At 44.6% G+C, this 21,965-nt stretch overlaps 1 protein-coding gene across 1 annotated transcript in view; it reads right to left on the reverse strand.

The window, feature by feature from the left end:
• anapc1 (anaphase promoting complex subunit 1) overlaps positions 1-21,965 on the reverse strand; it is a 220,669-nt gene that overhangs the window by 172,855 nt on the left and 25,849 nt on the right. The window contains exons 9-16 of the mRNA XM_080192942.1: positions 21,411-21,637; positions 18,163-18,372; positions 15,899-15,994; positions 14,773-14,863; positions 10,290-10,355; positions 8,361-8,492; positions 4,200-4,337; positions 388-448 (exon numbers count right to left, since the gene is read on the reverse strand). Coding sequence (XP_080049068.1) covers positions 388-448; positions 4,200-4,337; positions 8,361-8,492; positions 10,290-10,355; positions 14,773-14,863; positions 15,899-15,994; positions 18,163-18,372; positions 21,411-21,637 — 1,021 coding nt within the window. The remainder of the gene's footprint in view (positions 1-387; positions 449-4,199; positions 4,338-8,360; positions 8,493-10,289; positions 10,356-14,772; positions 14,864-15,898; positions 15,995-18,162; positions 18,373-21,410; positions 21,638-21,965) is intronic.

Below are 21,965 nucleotides of genomic sequence, written 5' to 3' on the forward strand. Positions count from 1 at the left end.
TTTTAAAAAGCATTTAGACAGTTACAGGGTAAGATGGGTATAGAGGGATTTGGGCCAAACACGGGCAATTGGGACTACTTAATGGTAAAAGCTGGGCAGCATAGACAAGTTGACCCGAAGTGCCTGTTTCCATGCTATAAACCTCGATGACTCTAAATCTTCCACAACACTCAATGAAGTATTTAGCACCAAAACGCATAACATTATTTACTTCATAAATCTTACGACCGATTTGGGATTTTCACATGCAATTAATTGTTCTTAAATACACAGGGGGTTTCACAGGAACTTCATTGCAGTGTTAATGTAAGCCTACTTGTGACAGTAATAAACAAACTTGAAACTTAAAGTTCTTACCGAACAATATTAAGATTCATTTGCCCTTACCTAATTGAGAGTTTGTTATTTCTGGTGTAGTGATCCGAATTAAATTCCCACTACTCATTTCCTGAGGAGAAAGATGACAAAATGTTCAACATAAGAACATAAGAACTAGGAGCAGGAGTAGGCCATCTGGTCCCACGAGCCTGCTCCGCCATTCAATAAAATTATGGCTGATCTTTTCGTGGACTCAGCTCCACTCACCCACCCGCTCACCATAACACTTAGTCCCTTTTCTGTTCAAAAATCTATCTATCCTTGCCTTAAAAACATTCAACGAGGTAGCCTCAACTGCTTCACTGGGCAGGGAATTCCACAGATAGGGAAGGAAGGGGAATCACTGGATGAGGACACAAACAAGACAGATTTTATGAAAACAGACAAAGGTCAAACATCAGTTGAAGCTGGTCTTTATGCCTAAAATATCAGCTGTGGCTGTCTCGGTCTCATCTCTGAGTTAGATGGTTCTGAACTTCTATTTCACTCCAAGGACCTGCGCACAAATTCTAGGCTGACAGTGTACTCCTGATGGAATGCTGCACTGCCAGAACTGCCCACTTTTGGAGGAGATGTTGAATTCAGATCCCCTTCATTCACTTGACTGCACAAGAAAATCCCCACCTCACCATTGAAAGTATTGGAGCTCCCCCCAGTGTTCAAGCCATTTATCTATCAACCGGTGGGGAGAAGGGGTGGTGGAGAGGGCAGCCATAGAATAGTGGGGGATGGGCGACACCGTCAGGAGATGGGCAGGGTGACCAGAGCGGTCAGAATGGGCCAGGTGGGGGCTGGGAAGGCAGTCAGGGAATGGATGGGGCAATCAGATTGTCCAATGTGGAGGGGGGAGTCAGATGTGTCAGTACTATCGATACTCAGGAGTGTTAAACCAGTTCTAACTTCTAACTTTTCCTAGAGACCTATTCAGGGAAGTGAATCGAAACCATCCGGAATCTCCGACTTTAAAATCAGCATTTCGGAGGCTTCCAAACGAAGGGTAATGGCCAAAGGGAATTGAAACTTCATGGGCAATTCCCAATGCGAGGGGAATTCCGAGGGGATCGCCAGTGCTTCTTCTGGAGTAGCCCTGGGACTATCATGGGAATGGAAGATCTGGACCATAACTTATCCAGTCATTCACCTGACTTGACTCATGGGACCTTGCAGCGTGCAAATCGGTTGCCACGTTTCCTGAACTACATCACTGGCTACAGTTCAAAAATAGTCTCTCAATGGTTGCAAAGTGCTTGAGGCATCCCGAACTCATGAAACGCTCTGTATAAATGTAAATGTTCAAACCAATCTGAGTTCAATATATGGCCTTTGAACATAGAACACTACAGCACAAACAGGCCCTTCGGCCCACAAGTTGCGCCAATCCCATCTATACCTACCAGGCCATAGAACTGTATATAACTCCCAATCCCATTAGATCCCATATACTCATCCAGAAGTCTTTTAAAAGACCCCAGCGAGTTCGTCTCTACCACCACCGACGGCAGCCGATTCCACTCACTCACCGCCCTCTGAGTGAAAAACTTACCACTAACATCTCCTCCTTTTGATGCCTCAAGCACTTTGCAACCGATGAGAAACTATTTTTGAACCGTAGCCAGTGATGTAGTTCAGGAAACGTGGCAACACCGATTTGCATGCTGCAAGGTCCTACGAGTCAAGTCAGGTGAATGACTGGATAAGTTATGGTCCAGATCTTCCATTCCCATGATAGTCCCAGAGCTACTCCGGAAGAAGCACTGGCGATCCCCTCGGAATTCCCCTCGCATTGGGAATTGCCCATGAAGTTTCAATTCCCTTTGGCCATTACCCTTTGTTTGGAAGCCTCCGAAATGCTGATTTTAAAGTCGGAGATTCCAGATGGTTTCGATTCACTTCCCTGAATAGGTCTCCAGGGAAAGTTAGAAGTTAGAACTGGTTTAACACTCCTGAGTATCAATAGTACTGACACATCTGACTCCCCCCTCCACACTGGACAATCTGATTGCCCCGTCCATTCCCTGACTGCCCTCCCAGCCCCCACCTGGCCCATTCTGGCCGCTCTGGTCACCCTACTGTTACCCCAGCAGTCAGCACATACTGCATTACTGAAGGACAGTAGTCATATAATGAATTACCGAAACCATAAAAAAGTTAACACAGGAGGCCATTTGGCCCATCTTGTCCATGCCACCCCAAAGGACACCCAGGTGCCCTTTCTAATCCCACCTTCCTGCACCCGGCCCATAGCTTACAGCATTTAAGGTGCAGAAGCAGCTCCATTCACCTAATGAAGCAGCAGTGCTCCAGAAGCTGGTGATTCCAAATAAACCTGTTGGACTTTAACCTGGCGTTGTGAGACTTCTTACTGTCTTTTTCAAAGAGTTTAAGGTCTCCGCCCCCACCACCAACTCGGGCAGCAGACTCCAGGCACCAACCACCCTCTATATAAAAAAATTCTTCCTCATGTCCCCTCTACACCTACTGCCACTTATCTTGAATCTACGATCTCTGGTTCTAGAATTCTCCACCAATCTTATCATGTCCACTCGAACCCAACAGGCAGTAACCCCTGGGATATTCTCAACTTGTGTTCAGGACGCAGACCTGCGAAACACTGCCAAACAGACGAGAAAATGGAACTACGCCAACTGCACACAGGAAGAACAGGAAACTTGAGAAACTCAGCATCACCACTAGTTGAAACCAAGCCTCCCTTGGTACCACAGGAGAAAACAGTACCACTGCAGGGAAGTCCATTGTCAACGTGTCGGACTACACACTTCAAACAGTTGAAATTCTCAGCCGAGGGCTCAATTTCTGCCCCACCATCAAAATGGACCCCAGTCTTGCAGCAGACACGGGAATTCATCAGGCAAATGACGATCCACAAGCCCCAAGAAGCCAACAACGAACCCAATGAGACAGTCAGTCAATGAGCCGGAACAGCTGGCAAAGGAATCCACAGTGTCGCAACCAAAGAGGGAAGAACCCAATTGGACTACTCTGGAAGGCTGCTGTCCTCAACTCGACATGTATGCCCAAGCTGTCAGAAGGTATGCCAATGCCAAATTCATCAGCCACACTCCCAAGACAGCTCCGAACATCACTCAAGCACAACGCAACGCCAACCGTGCTTCAAGACCACGGCAGCATTGTCAAAGGAGGGGCCATCATACTGAACAGAACGGATTACTGCAGACAACTGAACCGGCAACTGAACAACGAGGAACACCACAGATAGTTACCCGCAGATCTGACCAAAGAACATACCCGTCAACCCAACAGACTGAACAAGACCTTTGATTCGGACATGCAGAGCTCAACCAGGATCTTGGATTCATGTCACACTACCTGTAACCTCCACCATTTGGCCTGGGCTTGTGAAATTCTATTAACTGTCCTGGCTTGAGTCAATTCACACTTCTTTAACCTGTGATTATCCCTCTCTCCACTCGACTTGTCTACACCTATAAAGACCTGATTACCTGTCAAGACTCGCATTCCAACCATTACCTTGGAATTGAGTCTGTCTATATATGCCCTGTTTGTGAAACCAATACTCCACTCACCTGATGAAGAAGCAGCACTCTGAAAGCTCATGCTACCAAATAAACCTATTGGACTTTAACCTGGTGTTGTGAGAGTACTTACTGTGCCTACCCCTGGAATAGTAGGGTTCAGGTTACATTGTGCCTCCTATTGTAGGTGTCCAATATCCTGGTAGTTTTAAGAAAATATTCAGCACAGCTAAGCGTGACCAACCACCAATGTCAAACCCAGAATGTCAGTGCTTGCACTGACCAAGTCCACAAATTCTGACATACCAGAGTAACTCTGTTCTGAACAGGATCGCGCAGGGAGTGAATGTATGTTCCAATTTGGTGGAAAGTGCAGTCATCCATGTATGAGTCGTGAATCTTTGTGGAATCATTCAGCTCGGGGACTGGAGAGGGCCACACGGCCTGTGGATTAACAAGAAAAGCCCAATTAATAATCATTTCCTCACAAAACCCTGCCATTGACTACTTTCTCTTAAACGTGACTTATATTGATTAAATATTGATTGGCCCTGTAGGGTTCATTCATTCCTTTGAATAGACGAAGATGGCACTGATATGGAGTTTAAATAAATTTATTTTATTGAATAGAACTTAAAATTAAATCATTACAGGAAGCAACAGAAAGAGGAACACTGGAGAGAGAACAAAAGCGAGAGAGAGAGACTGACTTCTTATCATAGAATCTACAGTACTGCCACTTGGCACATCGAGCGTACACCGACAACAATCCACATCCCCACAACCCCACGTATTTACCCTCCTAATCCCCCTGAAACTAAGCCGCAATATATCATGGCCAATCAACCTAATCAGCATGTCTTTCGCACTGTGGGAGGAAACCGGAACACCTGGAGGAAACCCACGAAGACACAGGGAGAATGTGCAAACTCTACACAGACAGTGACCTGAGGCCAGAATTGAATCCGTGTCCCTGGCACTATGAGGAAGCAGTGCTAAACACTGTGCCACCATGCCGCCTCTGACAGTCCTGTACTGATCAAAGTACAACTCAAAAACAGGCTGAACTGAACACATAGTCCCACAATATATCCATCTATATCCATATGTCCATCCAAAAAAAAGGGCGGCACGGACAAGTTGGGCTGAAGGGCTTGTTTCCATGCTGTATGACTCCTTGTCTCATGGCCTTGAAGATGTTGCTGATGAAAAACTTTGTTTGGTTCACGACAAAGCTTGTTTCGACTGGCATTGTATTTTCCAAAAATGCAGTCAATTTTCAAGCTAACCCAGCATGCCTTCTGTGTTTTAAAATGTAGTCAAGCTAAAGCTGAGGTAGTTAATTTTTTTAAGTTTAGCATTTAAACGTAATTGCACAAGCAGAAATGCCTTAAAATGAAATCTTGGCATAAATGAAGCAAACCATACACAAGATCAATGGTCCCTCATAGAAAAGTATTTTGCTATCAAGTAGTCTAAACAACACTCACCACCGACATGCAGTAATACCACACGGTCTGACTTCAGGAAAACTGATAGAGTTTCTTTTCAATCATTCAGGGGATGTAGGTGCCACTGACTGGGCCAGCATTTATTGCCCATCCCTAATTACTGAAGTAGGGAAAAGGTGAATGCATTTTGTACCTAACGGGAAAGGGTCAATGGACTTTGTACCTAGAATAGAATACCTAGAAAAGCAAATTGTGCAGAGGGTGTGGAAAGCCTGCAGAGGGATCTGGATAGGCTGAGCGAGTGGGCGAGGACCTGGCAGATAGAGTACAATGTTAGCAAGTGTGAGGTTATCCACTTTGGCAGAAATAATAATAGGAGGGATTACTATTTAAGGGGAGAAAAGCTGCAGCATGCTACGGTGCAGAGGGACCTGGGGGTCCTTGTGCATGAGTCGCAAAAACCCAGTCTGCAGGTGCAGCAGGTGATCAAGAAGGCGAATGGGATGCTGGCCTTTATAGCGAGGGGGATAGAATATAAAAGCAGGGAGGTCTTGCTGCAACTGTACAGGGCACTGGTGAGGCCGCAGCTGGAGTACTGTGTGCAGTTTTGGTCGCCGCACTTGCGCAAGGATATTTTGGCCTTGGAGGGAGTGCAGAGGACGTTCAGTAGGCTGATACTGGAGATGAGGGGGTTAGACTATGAAGAGAGACTAAATAGATTGGGTCTGTACTCGTTGGAGTTTAGAAGGATTAGAGACGTATAAGGTAATGAAAAGGATGGATAGGGTAGAGGTAGAGAGATTCTTCCCGCTCAGAAAGGACAGCAGGACTAGAGGGCACAGCCTCAAGATGGGGGGGGGGGGGGCGGGGGCAGTTTAGAACGGAGTTGAGGAGGAACTTCTTCACTCAAAGGGTGGTGAATCTGTGGAATTCTCTGCCCGTTGAAGTGGTGAAGGCTGCATCGCTAAATATATTTAGGTCACGGGTAGTTAGGTTTTTGATAGGCAAGGGAATTAAGGGTTATGGGGAGAAAGCGGGAAAGTGGAACTGATCCACTTCAGATCAGCCATGATCTTATTGAATGGCGGGGCAGGCTCGAAGGGCTAGATGGCCTACTCCTGCTCCTATTACGTTCTTTTAAGACGTCATAAACATAACTCTTCATCATAGCTGATTTTCCCAGGCTTACATTGCTCCTGGCATTAATGTAAATTATTTGTTTTACATGCTTTAACTCTTGTTTTTGTAACAGCTGATAGTTAAATGTGACTGTTATTTTGTAGACTTTGCAAATCTTACCTGTTTATATTAGTTGGACATCGTTACACAGATTGTAGTTTACAATACCGGCTTTTAACAGCTGCTGAAGGCAGATCGCAATGCCGGCTTTGATCAGGAAGAGTCCTGCTGGGACAGCCGCGATCGCACAAGTAACTTCAAAGACAGGGATGCCGGTACTGCTGCAGGAGGAGTTTGAATCGTGACCGTCTGTCATGACTGCAGCTGCCAGCTGAACTGTGAACTGTGATAAATCTGGGGCTGTAACATGACCAAGGAAGGAAGACCCGGAGTTCTGGCTGGAATGGGAAACTTGTGTCGTGGTTGACACTAAGACTCAATGTATAAAGACCCACTTGTGTTTGTGTTCTATGAGAAGTCTGTAGTCCTACTTCTCCCAAAATTCTGGAATAAACCCCAGAGTCTTGAAATAAAAACCACTGTATTTTGACTCACTAACAGTCTGAGGTATTATTTTACCCACAACATTACCGTTGAACTGAATGGATTGCTTGGCCAATTCAGAGGGCATTTAAGAGTCAACCACATTGCTGTGGCTCTGGAGCCATACGTAGGCCAGACCAGGTAAGGACAGTAGACTTCCTTCCCTAAAGGACATTAGCGAACCAGATGGGCTTTTCCGACAATCGACACTGGTTTCATTATCATTAGACTTTTAATTCCAGATGTTTTTATAATTGAATTTAAATTTCACCATCTGCCATGGCGGGATTTAAGCATGGGTCCCCAGAGCATTATCTTGGGTCTCTAGATTACTAGTCCGGTGACAATGTCACTGCATTACCACCTCCCCATTTAGCTATCAGTTAAAAGAGCAATTTATTTGCATATATCCGTAATATCTGTGCTCCTCTAATTCTGGCCTCTAATGTATGTCCAATTATAATTGCTCCACCACTGGTGGCCATGGGTTGCTCAGGCCCCATGCTCTGAAACTCCCTCCCTACACCTTTCCATCTCACTTTCCTCCTTAAAACCTAATTGTTCAACCAAACTTTTGGTCATCTAACCAAATATCTCCTTAAGTGGCTGGGTGTGATACTTGGTTTTATAAGCCCTTGGGATGTTCCATTATGCTGAATAAGATAAGTTGTTATTAAAGTACTACTGTGTCAAAGTTGCTTTAGAGAATCCTTGTCAGTGATGTGTGAAACATTCTGCAGTGCCACCAACATTAAAGAGTTGGTATAACATGGAAAATGCTGTCATTCACCAAGCCAGTGCTGAAGCAAATAGAGGTATTGGGGATTTCTTAAAAGGCGAGGGGCTGGAGTTTCAAAGGAGCACGGGTGCCCTTGTTCATGAGTCAGTGAATGCTAATCTGCAGCTACAGCAAGCAATTAAGGCGGCAAATGCAATGTTGGCCTTTATTACAAGAGGATTGGAATTCAGGAGTGAGAGATCCTGTGTGCTTAGCCTTGTTTGCTTCAGTCTATGCAAATAATTCATTTTAAGATATTTCTGTGCATGCACAATTACATTTAAATGCTAGACGTAGGAGGTAACTAACTCTGTGCAGCTGAACAACTGTAACTAGCTTGACTGTGGCAGCTGTGCACAGGTTCTGCAGGCTACAATACCGTCACTCACGCATGCTCACTTACTAAAGGCATCGGCATGTATATTCAGATAGGAAGATGCTTAGTGTCCCCAGTGTAATACTCTATGACAAACAGCATTAAGCTATGGCGGATGAACAACTTATTACGAATCGTACCTCATCCAGTGTACCAGGGTGTCTGCTGGAAGGTCTTGCTGGTGTGCTAACACTGCCCAGTGGAGTGCTAGGCCGTGGTAATGTGTTGGACAGTGAGGGAGTTGGAAGTCCGGCAATGAAGACCTTTCCGACCTTTAAAAGGAACATTTCAAACCGACATGTTAATTTACAAAGACCATAAAACAATCAAGGCCTTTTTGGAAAGTGCTAACAATAGCGTTTTTCTGAGGAACATGGAGAAAGTCTTGGATGAAAGCAAAATACTGCAAATGCTGGAAATCTGAAATTCAAACAAAATGCAAGGAAAACTCAGGCGGCAACTATGGATAGAGAAACAAAATTAATCTTATATGGACTGGAAACGTTAACTCAGTTTCTCTCCCCGCAGGTGCTGCCAGACCTGCTGAGACTTTCAAGCACTTTCAGTTTTTATGCTGGTATGTATAGTCCTACAGGTAATGGTGATATTTTTGTGAAGCAGGAGTGATTCTAGGCCAGTGGGCTGGAAATGCTTGGGTTTTTAAATTATTATTCCTTCACAGTGTGTGTGGGCACCACTGGCTATGCCAGCACTACTACCCATCCCTAATTGCTCTTTGGAAGGTGTGGTGAACCACATTTCCGAACCACTGTGGTATCCTCAGTGCTACGGGGAAAAGGAGTTCCTGGCCGGAATTTTACCACAGAATGGCCCACCTTGGGCGGGAGTTTATGATCCTCAGGCAGGCAAGGTGGTAAAATTCCGGCACCTGAGTTTTAACCCAGTGACAATGATAAAGTTCTGGGTCAGGATAGTGGGTGGTTCCCAGGGGAACTTCCAGGTGGTAGAGGCCACAGGTTTGGAAGGTGCTGCCGAAGAGTTTTGATGAGTTGCTGCAGTGCACCTTGTAGGTGGTCCACATGGTTGACAGCGAGGGAGTTCATGTTGAAGGTGATAAATGAGGTCCCAATCAAATGGGCTGCTTTGTCCTGGATGGTACTGAACCTCTTCCACAGAATCCAATACATTCTTATTTATAGTGAGTCAGCTGACCATCACATCATTCTGTAATTGGTTCCATGGTTTACTGGGTCAGCTGACCCTTACAGCTTGTTACCATTGGTCACATTACATCCACTACAAAGTTGTCACCGGTTACATTCTAACGCAGCATTTTTGCTGTGGAGTCAGATTGTTGTCAGCTCAAGTCCCATCCCAGCATTCATCCTTCAACCAACATCACTTTAAAACAGCAGCTCATCTGGTCATTATCGCTTTGCTGTTTGGGGGAGATGGCAGTGGACAAATTGGCTGCTGCATTTCCCTACATTTCAACTCATAGTACTTCACAGCTGGAAAGTGTTATGGGACTGGGGTTGCAAAAGGTACAAACATAGAAATTAGGTGCAGTGGTTGGTCACTCAGCCCCTCAAGCCTGCTCCGCCATTCAACAAGATCGTGGCTGATCTGATTGTAGCCTCAGCCCCATTTTCCTGCTTATACCTGTAATCTTTCACTCTCTGGTTAATCAAGATAATGTCCATCTCTGCCCTAAGACTATTCAAAGACTCTTCTTCTACTGCCTTTTGAGATTGAGAGGTCATGGACGATCCCCTATTTTAATGACAGTGACCCTTGGTTCTAGATTCGCCCAGAGGGAACATCCTCTTCACATCAACCCCTTAGAGTCATAAAGGTTTCAATCAAGTTGCCTCTTACTCTTCTATGCTCCAAAGAATACCAGCTGAACCTGTCCAACCTTTCCTCATAAGATGACCCACCCATTCCTGGTATTAGTCTAAACCTTCCCGGAACTGCTTCTAATGCATTTGCATCTTTATTTTTCTTTTTAACACAATCCCTGCAAAAACACGTGCAACTTCTACCTTGGAAGTGACTGGTTTTAAACTTTACAGGAAGCAGGAGCCTAGCAACTCATCGCAACTTACCCGAATAATGCCGGTGTACAGCACCAGATTGCCGTTACTTTCCAGGATCACCATTGTGTTGACACTCTGTTCACAAAGAGAAGACAAAGGAGGAATAAAGCTGCAAAATCAATCAATGCCAACATTTCTCATAACCTAAATAATTTGTAAAACAGAAGTATGGAAGGAGAAGAACTACACACTAGAAAAGGAGGCTGTTATAGCCTCTGGTAATTGTAAATTTGGAAAGGTGAAATATGCCCCTCTGTCTCAAAGTCTAAAGTTTACTTATTAGTATCACAACTAGCCTTACATCAATGCTGCAATGAAGTTACTGTGAGAATCCCCTAGTCGCCACACTCCAGCGCCTATTCAGGTACACTGAAGGAGAACTTAGCATGGCCAATGCATCTAACCAGCATGCCTTTCGGACTGTGGGAGGAAACCAGGAACACCCAGAGGAAACCCACACAGACACAGGGAGAACGTGCAGACTCCACACAGACAGTGACCCAAGCCAGGAATTGAACTCAAGTCCCTGACGCTATGAGGCAATAGTACTAATCACTGTGTCACTGGGCCACCCAAGGTTGCCCATTAACAATATGGATAAGGAAAACCCAAATATATATCCCTTTATACCCTATAGTGTATACAGTACATGGCGGCACATGTTGGCAAAACCGTTAGCACAGCTTCCTCAGGACGCCAGTGACCCCGGTTCGATTCCCGGCTTGGGTCACTGTCTGTGTGGAGTATGTATGTTTTCCCTGTATCTGCGTGGGTTTCCTCTGGGTGTTCCAGTTTCCTCCCACAGTTCAAAAGACATGCTGGTTAGGTGCACTGGCCATGCTAGATTCTCCTTCAGTGTACCTGAGCAGGCACTGGAGTGTGGCAACTGGGAGATTTTCACAGTAACTTCATTGCAGTATTAATGTAAGCTTACTTGTGTCACTAACCAATAAACTTTATCCCACTATTGGGGTGGTTGTTTGGGAACAAACCATTCTGTCCCCATTTCAGCACTTATTATGTACAGGGAAGAAGGTTGACTGAGTCCCCAGGTCGGAATGCAATGTCCTAAGATGTGCAGGTTAGGTGGTGGCCATGCTAAATCGTCCCTTAGTGTCCAGGGATGTGCAGTTTTGTTGGATCAACCATGGTAAATGCAGCGGGTTAGTGGGATAGGGCTGGGTCAGATGCTCTTTCAGAGAGTCAGTGCAAACTCGATGGGCCAAATGGCCTATTTCTGCACTGTCTCCAGTCTCTGATTTTGGATGACGATTATGAATAGGGCAAGTGTTTAGGTTAAGTGTACAGAGGAGGGTTAATTTGACAACACCATCATTGGATCACGGGAATCCATTCTAAATGCAAACACTATCAACAAGTCTGGGGACGGCCGCAAGCTATAAGTATGTAGACAGGTGTAGTCAGGCAAACAAATTAATTGCTGTATGTCTCCAGTCATTAATACTTCAAACTCTGTTATAAATGACCACATCACTTAATTGGGTCATCTAAACAATGAGATGTGCTGTGTCCTTAAACCATATCCAATCAATCAGCTTTATTATTTATCACTTTGGCTGTTTTCATTGCTTATTTCATTCCCAGCCATCGCTTCTCAATGGCAAATGTCAACATATAAAATAAATTGTTTTTCATTTTAACAGAAATAAATCTGTACATGGGATTAGATGTTTGTCACCACACCAATCACCATGATTTACTGGCAACCTGCTCAGAAAGCAATAGCAGCTAGGTTGCCATGAGTTCTAATTGCAGCTTTTCCAATATTCACTGCGTAATAACAAACACAATTCTTGTTTTAAACTGGGGTGACACAGTATTAGTAGATATAGGCATGCCAACAACTTGCGATTTGGAGCAGTAGAGAGTTGTTTCAGCCCTTGAGCTGGCATTCACTGTTACATCACCGTGGACAAGTATTGGGTGCAATCCGGGTTTCTCCCCATTGTTTATTTATTAAATCAATAATAGAATCCTACAGTTAGAAGGCGGCCATTCAGCCCATCGAATCTGCACTGACCACAATCCCACTCAAGCACTATCCCCATAACTCTATGCATTTACCATAGTGTCATGGGGACTAGCTAAGGGGCAATTTAGCACAGCCAACCCACCTAACCTGCACATCATTGGACTGTGGGAGGAAACTGAAGCATCCGAAGGAAGCCCACGCAGACACAGGTAGAATGTGCAAACTCCACACAGACAGTGACCCAGGCCGGTAATCGACCCTGGTTCCCTGGTGCTGAGACATCAGTGCTAACCACTGTGCCATCATTCACCCTTTATTATCAGTATCACAAGTAGGCTTAAATTAACACTGCAATGAGATAACTGTGAAAGTGGCCTAACCAAAGTTCTATATAGCTGCAACATCATATGCCAACTTTTATACTCTATGCCCCGTCCAATAAAGGCAAGCTTGCCATATGCCTTCTTTACCACCCTCTCCACCTGTGCTGCCACCTTTAAGGGTCTTTGGACTTGCACACCCAGGTCCCTCTGTGTGTCTATACTCCTGATGGTTCTGCCATTTATTGTATAGCTCCCCCTTACATTAGATCTACCAAAATGCATCACTTCACATTTATCTGGATTAAATTCCATCGGCCATTTCTCCACCCGATTTTCCAGCCTATCTATATCCTGCTGTATTCTCTGACAATGTTCATCACTATCTGCAACTCCAGCAATCTTTGTGTCGTCCGCAAACTTACTAATCACACCAGCTACATCTTCTTCCAAATCATTTATATATATATATATATCACAAACAGCAGAGGCCCCAGTACAGAGCCCTATGCAACACCACTAGTCACAGACTTCCAACTGGAAAAAAAACCCTCCACTGCTACCCTTTGTCTTCTATGGCCAAGTCAGTTCTCCACCCATCTAGCTAGCTCACCTTTCATCCCCTGAGATTTAAATCAGCAAAGGTAAGCATTCAGTTGCAGCAGGCAGTAAAAAAAAAGGCAAATGGTATGTGGGCCTTCATAACAACAGGATTTGAGTGCAGGAGCATGGATGTCTTGATGCAATTATACAGGGCCTTGGTGAGGCCACATCTGGAATATTGTGCGCAGTTTAGGTCTCCTTATCCTTATTCTCGAAGGAGTGCAGAGAAGGTTTACCAGACTGATTCCTGGGATGGCAAGACTGATGTATGAGGAGAGATTGAGTCAGTTAGAATTGTATTCGTTGGAGTTCAGAAGAATGATTGGGGATCTTGTAGAAACCTATAAAATTCTAACAGGAGCACGACGTTCCTAATGGGGGGAAGAGTCCAAAACAAGGGGTCACAATCCCTTGTGATGGGTGACGGTAGACGATAGATCATTTAGGACAGAGATGGGGAGAAATTTCTTCATCCAGAGTGTGGAATTCACTGCCACAGAAAGCGGTTTAAGTTAAAACCGTATTTCAAACAGCACTTAGGGCGAATGATATGTGGGGAAGGGGGATCGGGCTATTAAGCTGGACGATCAGCCATGATCATAATGAATGGTGGGAAAGGCTCAAAGGGCGGAATGGCCTTCTCCTTCTATTTTCAATGTTTCTGTGTAACAAAATGCAGAATACTGTTTTTCCTCACACATACTTTCACTGAAAGTACATGCGCATCGGTTGTTAAATCCACACGTTGAGCCAGTCTCTCTCCACACAGTTATCAGTGGAAAGCAGGCAGAACTGTGAACCTGTTTTTCAATCTCATGAAAATTTAACACGTTCTACAACATAAAATAAAAATGAGGGTGAAGCACGAACTGAGAATAAGCTGTGCTTTGAAACAGGGTCAATCTACTGAAGCACCCAAATGCATAATGAAACTGATTGTACAAAAGCAACTGCCATACGTGAGATAATGAGACAGTGTTAATAAAATTTTTAAAAGACAACCACCCTGTTTAAAAGTAATGTTCTTTATATAGGTCAGCACAGTAACAGTGGTTAGCACTGCTGCTTCACAGCTCCAGGGACCTGGGTTCAATTCCCGGCTTGGGTCACTGTCTGTGTGGAGTTTGAACATTCTCCTCGTGTCTGTGTGGGTTTCCTCTGGGTGAACATAGAACGTAGAATCCTACAGTGCAGAATCAGGCCCTTCAGCCCATCGAGTCTGCACCGACCACAATCCCACCCAGGCCCTGTCCCCATAACTCCACTTATTTACCCTGTTAATTCTCCTGACACTCAGGGGTAATTTTAGCATGGCCAATCAACCTAACATGCACACTTTTGAGCTGTGGGAGGAAACCCGAGCACCTGAAGGATACCCACGCAGACACGGGGAGAATGTGCAGAGTCCACACAGTGACCCGAGCTGGGAATCAAACCCTGGGTCTCTGGCACTGTGAGGCCATTTAACGTTTCCAAGGCGGCTTTGGGTGTTTTATTACTTTGAAAGCACTGTTTAAATACGACTTATTGAAATGTTAGCTTTTGAGCAGCTGTAGGGTTTAAAATCACAGCTCACCTCCACAGGGGCAGCATCTTTCGCTTGGATGACAGTAACTGTTCCAAAAATCAGCTGAGTCAAGTCATTGCTTTCTTCAAATTTCACACATCTGTTTAGGATTTAAATGGAAAAGTTTTCCAAACGTTGAATATACCAACCAGATGCCTAAGCAAGCTATCATGTGATTTTTTTACCAAATAGCCATCATATCAAATCGATAGAAATTCGTCACAGAATCCCTACAGTGCGGAAAGAGGCTATTCAGCCCATCAAGTCTGCACCGACAACAATCTCATCCAGGCCCACTCAGTAACACTTAGGGGGATATGGGCCAAATGCGGGCAATTAGGGCTAACTTAATAGTTTTAAAAAAAGAGTTGCATGGACAAGTTGGGCCGAAGGGCCTGTTTCCGTGCTGTAAACTTCTATGACTCTAACATCATGTACTTACCCTGCTAATTGCCCTAACACTGAGGGAGAATTTGGCATAGCCAATCAACCTAACCTGCCCATTTTTGGAGCACTGGGAGGAAACCGGAGCACCTGGAGGAAACTCACGCAGACAAAGGGAGAACGTGCAGACTCTTCACAGACAAGGCCGGGAATCGAACCCAGGTCCCTGATGCTATGAGGCAGCAATGCAAACCACTGTGCCATCGTGCTGTCTGAAACATCAGTCAAATTCACAAGTTTAAAAATCTCGGGTTAGAATTTGCAATGGAGGGTGTATTGAGAATGTGGAAATAGGGCAGGGGGGCAGCAACTCTGCATGAACACACATTTACAAATAGGCCTTTCCAATCCCTTGGCAAAAACAAACTGTGTACATAAGGGAAAGGGAAGCTGAGAGCATTGCTGTGTGGCATGTCATATTTTTTACACAGAGATTGAACAAATGCACAAGAGAAAATTCTTACTTTCAATTTCTATCCAAATATAAACAATGCAATACTCAGATGATGGAAAGGAACGTGACCAAGAATGAGTTATGCATCTGAGCACTCAAATTAAATTTTATAAAAAGTCAGTCAAGCTGCCTGCTTGTTGTGCAATATAAATTCTTTACAAATAAGGCTATAGGATAAAACTCAGTGCATTTAAACATTTAGTTTATAATTTGACACTTTTCATTGCTGACACTCACCGCAGCTGATGGCGAGACTCCACCAAGTAGCATAAAAACTTCTGACCGCAAAGATCACTGGTAATAAATACTTTGGCAGCCTGAGAATTCTTCTCTCTGTGAGAATAGAAGTTGACACCTGAGGTTTCTGCGTTGCAGGCAGCTGTACAGGGATGGTGTTTCTTTCGAGATTACTCCCCCACAGTTCTGATAGAGGGTTCACTTACAAATTACCAATCTGCCTCTCTCTTCCAGAGGCCTGGTTTGTTAAAAATATCAAACAACTACAGCAGGACAATGAGTTATGGCACAGATCAGTCCATGCTCTGACTGCTTGGATGAACAGGTTGAAGGGACTAAATAATCCATTGTTCATAAAGGCTGACTGATCTTGGTAATGACTCACCAATTTCTACAGATGCACTGCAGAAAGTATCCTTTCTGGCTGTATCACAGCTTGGTGTGGCTCCTGCTCTGCCCAAAACCGCAAGGAAGTACAAAGAGTTGTGAACATAGCCCAGTCCATCACACAAACCAGTCTCTCATCCATTGACTCTGTTTACACTTCCCATTGCCTCAGCAAAGCAGCCAGCATAATTAAGGACCCCACGGACACGGGGGCGCACGCATGTACACACCCTCTCCCCATTGTCTTGGCCAATATTCATCCCTCAACCAGCACCACTGAAATATACAAACAGGTCACTCATCGCACTGTTGTTTGTGGGGTTTGCCATGCACAACTGGCTGTTACTGTCTACCATAAGCATCCGGGTGTCTGAAATAATTCACAAACTGTGAAGCACTTGGTCATGTCTCGAAAACATGGAAGGTTATTACATAAAAGCTTTTACTTTTACTCTGACTTGGCCACGTCTCTAAAAGGGGATTTGATGGATTTTTTCCGTATTCCTTCATGAGATGTAAGCATCGTTGGCAAGGCCAGCATTTGTTGCCGTTATAAAGCAGAAGTGGATCCCTCCTCTGAGAAACTAACATCGAAACACCCAAAAAGAAACACCTTGCCTTATAATCTGTTAAGAGTGTGTGTGAAGTGTTGTGACCTGCTCTTCTGCTCACTTGCAACTCTTAGTGGTTAAATCCCTAACACTCACTCTAAAGTTAACACCTAACAATTTATCTAACTAACAGTGAACAAATTAACTAAACTACTAACAAATCGAATAACCCCCTTCTAACTATTACGAATAAAACAAGATCCGAATGGTGTGCTATTCAAATTAGTACAATTCCCACTCAAAAACAAAATAGAATTTAGTCACTCTCTAAATTACAACCAGCTTTTGTGTTTTTCAGAATATTCTGGGCCTTTTCTGTTGATTCTTTTGTCTGTACTTCTTTGGTATCTTTATCATCTGGATGGTGCGTTCTCTAAGACATAGATGAAGCTAAAAGAGCCAGTGATTCTTTCTCTCTCTCTCTTGAGTTGAGAACTGTTAGCTCTGGCAGGTGGCAGTTGCTCTCCCTCTTTGTCCCATTTCCCCCTTCTTTTATACCTGTGATGACATATCAATATTTCCCACAATAGGATTGGCTCTAGGTTGTGAAAACCATCAGATTTAAATTTAATAGGTTTTTGGTATCTAACCGCCTGATTCAAATTGATCGGCTAAATTCAAAAGCCCATTGTCATAGTAAAACTGCTGCTTGGCCTTTTGATACAGATATTTGAGTTTGGGCTCTCTGTGTACTTGCATTTTAAATCTCTAAGCATAGAAAAAGCACACCTTCTAACAAATCAAGCAATGCTTTCCCCCCCTAGCATTCTACAATTTCACAAACACCAAATTCTAACATATTGCCTCCCATTCTACAATTATTCTATCCAACTTCGCAACAGTTGTCCATTCCTTATTGCCCTTGAACAGAGTGGCTTACTGTGTCATTTCAGAGGGGACAGTTAAGAGTCAAATATATTGCAGTGGTTTTGGAGTCACATGTACACCAGACCAGGAAAGGATGGCAGATTTCCTTCCCTCAAGGACATTAGTGAACCAGATGAATTTTTACAATCTTCAACGATAACCGTAGTCACAATGTTACTGATACCATCTTCACATTCCAGATTTTTACTCATTGAATTTAAATTCCACCAGGGTTTTGAACCCCCGTCCCAGAGAATTAACCGGGGTCACTAGTCCAATGACATTATCACCACACCACAGCATTCTTCCTCCTGCCCGTTCCCATTCCAACCACCCGCCCCGTAAATTGACTTTTTTGGTGGTTAAAAAAAGGCTTTAACAAGAACAGCTTTGACTGACCTCATGTTGAGCACGCTTTCAGTCCAGAGATGATCCAGACACAACTCTGGAATGACCGGTTCAGTTTCAGGCACCAGTAAGGAGTCGCTCAGAGTGCTGTTTGGGGAGTGGGAATTTCGGCCACGCTTTGGAGACGGGGTGTAGGCCGACAGGTTGAACCGCTGCACACCGGAAAACGACGACGTTCCCAGGGACGGGGAGTGAGAACGACTGGAAGGACAAAGAGGTGCAACAAAATGAGCAGCCGTATGTGGGCAAGAGGCAGGAAGAAAATGGGCGGAAATCTGGCAGTGTCTTTCCAATGTCAGTAACAGTGCTGAAATTGCTGATTCAGGGCATTGATGTGGGAAATGGAGAGAAAGAATCTTTGCTTTCCACATTGATACCCCTTTCAGCAAGATGTTATTTCGCCTGTGTGCGCCAACTGGAATGGAGTGGAGTTCTACACCACCGGTTGGAACAGCAGCGGGAGGGTGCTCAGTTGCTCTCATTGCCTTTTTCTTTTTCTTCATAAAGATACAGAAGAATTTAATACTTATTGATGCATTATCTCCTCCCAGCCACCCTCTGCCATCCACCAACAGGATGGTGCAGGAGGGAGGGTTTGATAAATTTAGGTCATCATTGGAAGGGTTACCACATTTTAAATGTGAACATTTCAATGAGACATTGCTGGTACTGGACCCAATGAGGAAACAAATAAGAGTGGGGTGGATGTCTTAAAGTGTTTTAAAGAAATCATAGAATTCCTACAGTGCAGAAGGAGGCCATTCAGCCCATTGAGTCTGCATCAACCACAATCCCACCCAGGCCCCATTCCCATATCCCCACATATTTGCCCTACCAAACCCTCTGACACTAAGGGGCAATTTAGCATGACCAATCAACCTAACCCGCACATCTTTGAAGTGTGGGAGGAAATCGGAGCAACCAGAGGAAACTCACTCAGAGACAGGAAGAACGTGCAAACTCCGCATACATAGTCACTCAAGGCTGGAATTGAACCCAGATCCCTGGCGTTGTGAGGCAGCAGTGCTAACCACTGCGCCACCGTGCCGTGCCGATAAAGGAAGTGTCTGGCAGAGGGAGCTGTTGGTGGTTAAATGAATGAGGTGGTCAGAAAGCAGGGAAGAGCAACTGTTTGGTATCAACACAATTCCTGGTTCTGTGTTACACTGAAGGAAGGTGGCAGTGGGAAGAGAGAGGAGGAGACATAAACGAATAATCAGCTCTGACAGTCCGAAAAATGGGGCATTGGCCATGCTAAATTCTCCCTCAATGTACCTGAACAGGTCCCAGAGTGTGGCAACTCGGGGATTTTCACTTCATTGCAGTGTTAATGTAAGCTTATTTGTGACAATAGTAAATAACCTTTAAAATCAAATAAACTTTGGCTTAGGGTAAATCACTTGAGAAAGAAGGGAGGTGATGCTACAAGGAAGTTCACCGGTACAATGTGTGACTTGTTCTGCAAGACGAGAAGCTAGCATCTCTTTAATCTTTTCATGGGATGTGGACATCACTGGCTACAGCGGTATCTTTACTACCCATCCTTAATTGCCCCTGAGGCGGTGATAGGTCCCCTTCTTGAACAACTGCAGTCCATATCGATGGTGTGTGGACTCAGAGGGAAACTTGTAGGTGGTGATGTTGCGGTGTATCTGCTGCCCTTGCCCTCCCAGGTGGCGGAGGTCACGGATTCGGAAGGTGCTGCTGTTGAAGGAGCCTGGGTGAGCTGGATCTTCTCTGCTCCAAATGAAGTTCAGGAATAGTCAGACGCTCAATAAAAACCCTAATCCTGACAAAGTGAGAGAAGGGCAAAGCTGGGTACAAATAGCTTTCAGTATCCCACTTGAAACTGATGGTAAAGGGTCCTGTTTACTAGGTTATCTTTGGCAAAAACAGTGAGATCTTGAGCAGGTATTTATGGGTAAATGGTCTTTTGTCCAATTATTAGCTTCTTAGAGTTCAAGTTTATTTAATAGTACCACAAATAGGCTCATACTAACACTGCAATGAAGTTACAGTCCCCACTCTCTGGCACCAATTCGGGTACACGGAGGGAGAATTTAGCACGGCCAATGCATCTAACCAGTACGTCTTTTGGATTGTGGGAGGAAACCAGAGGACTCGGAGGAACCCACGCAGACATGCGCACAGATAGTGACCCAAGCCAGGAAGCGAACCCAGGTCTCTGGCACTGTGAGACAGCACTGCTAACCACTGTATCACCCCAGCATTGAAAGGCATTGTTACAGGAGTTACCCACTGCATCTCAAATAGGTTGGAGATGGATTAACCATGAACAAAGAAAATTCCTGGAATTATTTGGAAACATACCAGTGCACGAGGGAAGCTGGAATCCCAAAAAGTGCTGCTAAGGAAATGTTATGTGAAAAATAGGAAGGGGTTGGAGAATAGGTAGTACAGCAGAGAGGGAAAAGTGAAATCAGACTTTTGAGTGTTTGATATAACTCCAGTGTGAGAAAGAGAGAGGATTGTCCCAAGAGCAAAGTAGGCCACGGGAGAAGCAATGGCCTATCAAAATCTCCATGCTAACATGATCTGGAAAGTCAAGAAAGTACACATAGACACACAGATCACTGAGTAGCACAGAACTTAAATATTGCTATGAGAGACAGGTTGCTGAAGCTTCTCATTTTGCACTCATCAGGGCAAACACAAGAATGCCAAAGTTCAAACAAACAACAATTTAGACTTCAAAAAAAGGGTGACGATTGGTCGTGGTGTTGCCATGGAGAAAGGAATGGGGGAACTGTTGGCATGCCAGGCTTCTAGGTAATTCAGAAGCGGCACAAGATTTGAATATATTCCTCTCCCCATGACAACACCTTGCCAACCAATCAGCACCCTCATCTCTTATAGTATAAACTGTTGTGATAGTTTGAATTTGGCACTCTTTGTCCTGATGAGTACAAGAAGAAAAGCTTTGGCAACTTGTCTCCTATTTCAGCAATATTTAAGTTCTGCGCTACCAGGTGTCAAAAATACAAAAAACCAACCGTATCATAAACTCACACAACGTGGAGATGAACATCCCACCACCCCCCAAAACACAATACCACCATGTTCCCGATTTGGTAGCACAATGAAGACCTCTACAGGTGGACTTCAGCAATGTTACTGACACCAGAAAAGACCAAAAGGATTTATGTTTCTCTACAGTGAGCATCCCAACTCCCATCATTTTCTCCAATTATTCCCCGAAAGTTGTTATGTTTGCTCACCTCAGAGCCGCCATGTTTGAAATGGATGGAGAGTGAGAGCGAGAGTGTGCACCAGGGGAGACCGTGGATCTGTTCTGATTCGGAAAGGAGGAGAAGTTTTGGAACGGAGAAGCAATAGGTGACTCTCCCTTTGAGACGCTTCTGAGGTGAGCGGTCAGAGAGCTGCTGGTGACAATCTGCTGAGGGGTCCCTGATGTGCTGGGACACCGTAGAACTGTGTTTTGCTCCTGTTGGGAGAAATCCAAGAATTAATGCCTGCCATTCAGAGATACGTGTCAAAACATGACAGAAGCAAGCTTGTTGGAACACGTTACATTATCATAGACTCCCTACAGTGCAGCAGAGGCCAGTCAGCCCATCGAGTCTACACCGACTCTCTGATATCTTACCCAGACCCTCTGTCCCGCCCTATCCCCATAACCCCCACACATCTATCCACCAATCCCCCTAACCAACATATCTTGGAATACTAAAGGGCAATTTAACATGGCCAATCCACCTAACCTGAACAGCTTTGAACCAAATATGTACAAATATGGTTTAAATATATGCATT

The sequence above is a fragment of the Carcharhinus amblyrhynchos genome, chromosome 7, assembly GCF_965287045.1.
Source record: "Carcharhinus amblyrhynchos chromosome 7, sCarAmb.v2.hapA, whole genome shotgun sequence".
NCBI lineage: Eukaryota > Metazoa > Chordata > Chondrichthyes > Carcharhiniformes > Carcharhinidae > Carcharhinus > Carcharhinus amblyrhynchos.